General features: G+C 48.4%; 1 protein-coding gene across 1 annotated transcript; it reads left to right on the top strand.

The window, feature by feature from the left end:
- The first annotated feature begins 205 nt into the window (after window positions 1-205).
- On the top strand, window positions 206-1,144 carry LOC123780023 (olfactory receptor 10H4-like). Its single transcript, XM_045778785.2, has one exon. It carries the CDS (start codon window positions 215-217, stop codon window positions 1,142-1,144), a length of 930 nt encoding a protein of 309 aa, XP_045634741.2. The 5' UTR covers window positions 206-214.
- Window positions 1,145-1,382: the final 238 nt, after the last annotated feature.

The raw sequence follows: 1,382 nt of genomic DNA, 5'->3' as shown, positions 1-1,382 counted from the left end.
AAATCATAAATAGAAACTGAAATCTAGTAAATTGGATTGCTGCCTGGTTTGATATAGTTATATGACATTTCCTTTTTAGTTTATTCATGTGACTAACCACATGATAGATTTTCTGATGCTGACTCATCCTTGTCCTTCATGGGATAAACAATTTACCTGCATTCACTTTCTTGTCTTACCAGATGCAGCATCAGCTGCCGGTCAGAACTATAGCATGGTGTCTGAATTCATCCTCGTGGGCTTTTCCAACTTCCCGCTGCATCTCCTGCCTATCTTCTTCCTGCTGTACCTGCTGATGTACCTGTTCACCCTGCTGGGGAACCTGATCATCATGGCCACTGTGTGGAGTGAGCACGGCCTGCACACACCCATGTACCTCTTCCTGTGTGCCCTGTCCACCTCTGAGATTCTGTTCACTGTTGTTGTCACCCCTCGCATGCTGGTTGACATGCTCTCCAGCCACCATTCCATCACCTTTGTGGCCTGTGCCAGCCAGATGTTCTTCTCCTTCACATTCGGCTTCACCCACTCCTTCCTGCTGATGATCATGGGCTATGACCGCTACGTGGCCATCTGCCACCCCCTGCGCTACAACGTGCTCATGAGCACCCGCACCTGTGCCCGTCTGGTGTCCTGGACCTGGGCTGGTGGCTCAGTCATGGGGATGATGGTGACCCTGACAGTTTTTCACCTCACCTTCTGTGGGTCTAATGTGATACACCATTTTTTCTGCCATGCACTTTCCCTCCTGAAGTTGTCCTGTGGGATGGGGATATCCTCTGTTACCTTGGGTATGATCCTGGTGTGTGTCACAGTTCTGATGGGATGTTTATTCCTCATCATCCTCTCCTACGTCTTCATCGTGGCTGCCATATTGAGGATCCCCTCAGCTGAGGGCAGGCACAAGACCTTCTCTACATGTGTGTCCCACCTCACTGTGGTCATTGTGCACTATGGTTTTGCCTCCATGATCTACCTCAAGCCCAAGGGCCCCCACTCTATGGACAGTAACACTCTGATGGCCACCACCTACATAGTCTTCACTCCCTTTCTCAGCCCAATCATTTTCAGCCTCAGGAATAAGGAGCTCAAGAATGCTATAAAGAAAAGTTTCCAGAGAAAATTCAGTTCCCTAAGCTCTTGATGGCCAGTTTGGTGGTGAGGAATATGATACAAGGACTGGGGATATGATCATCTCCAGGGGACTGTTGTAGGTATTCAGTGTATGAAAATACTGAATAGGTATTGTTGGATGCACTCACAGGTATTGGAGCAGGCTAGGTATTAGTTTTTCCATTTGTTTGCCCTTTCCCTCTTGCATAAGCTCTAGCGATCCTCATCTCTGTTCTTGACCCCTGCGATGAACTCCATCCTGTTACCTC

The sequence above is a fragment of the Ursus americanus genome, chromosome 14 (genome assembly GCF_024610735.1).
Source record: "Ursus americanus isolate L20-20 chromosome 14, mUrsAme1.1.p, whole genome shotgun sequence".
In the NCBI taxonomy this organism is placed as follows: domain Eukaryota; kingdom Metazoa; phylum Chordata; class Mammalia; order Carnivora; family Ursidae; genus Ursus; species Ursus americanus.
Note: the sequence above shows the minus strand (reverse complement) of the source record. Positions and strands in the feature narration are given on the sequence as shown.

Coding starts and splice junctions, on each gene's coding strand:
- LOC123780023 (XM_045778785.2), top strand. CDS start 215: ATGGTGTCTGAATTCATCCTCGTGGGCTTTTCCAACTTCCCGCTGCAT.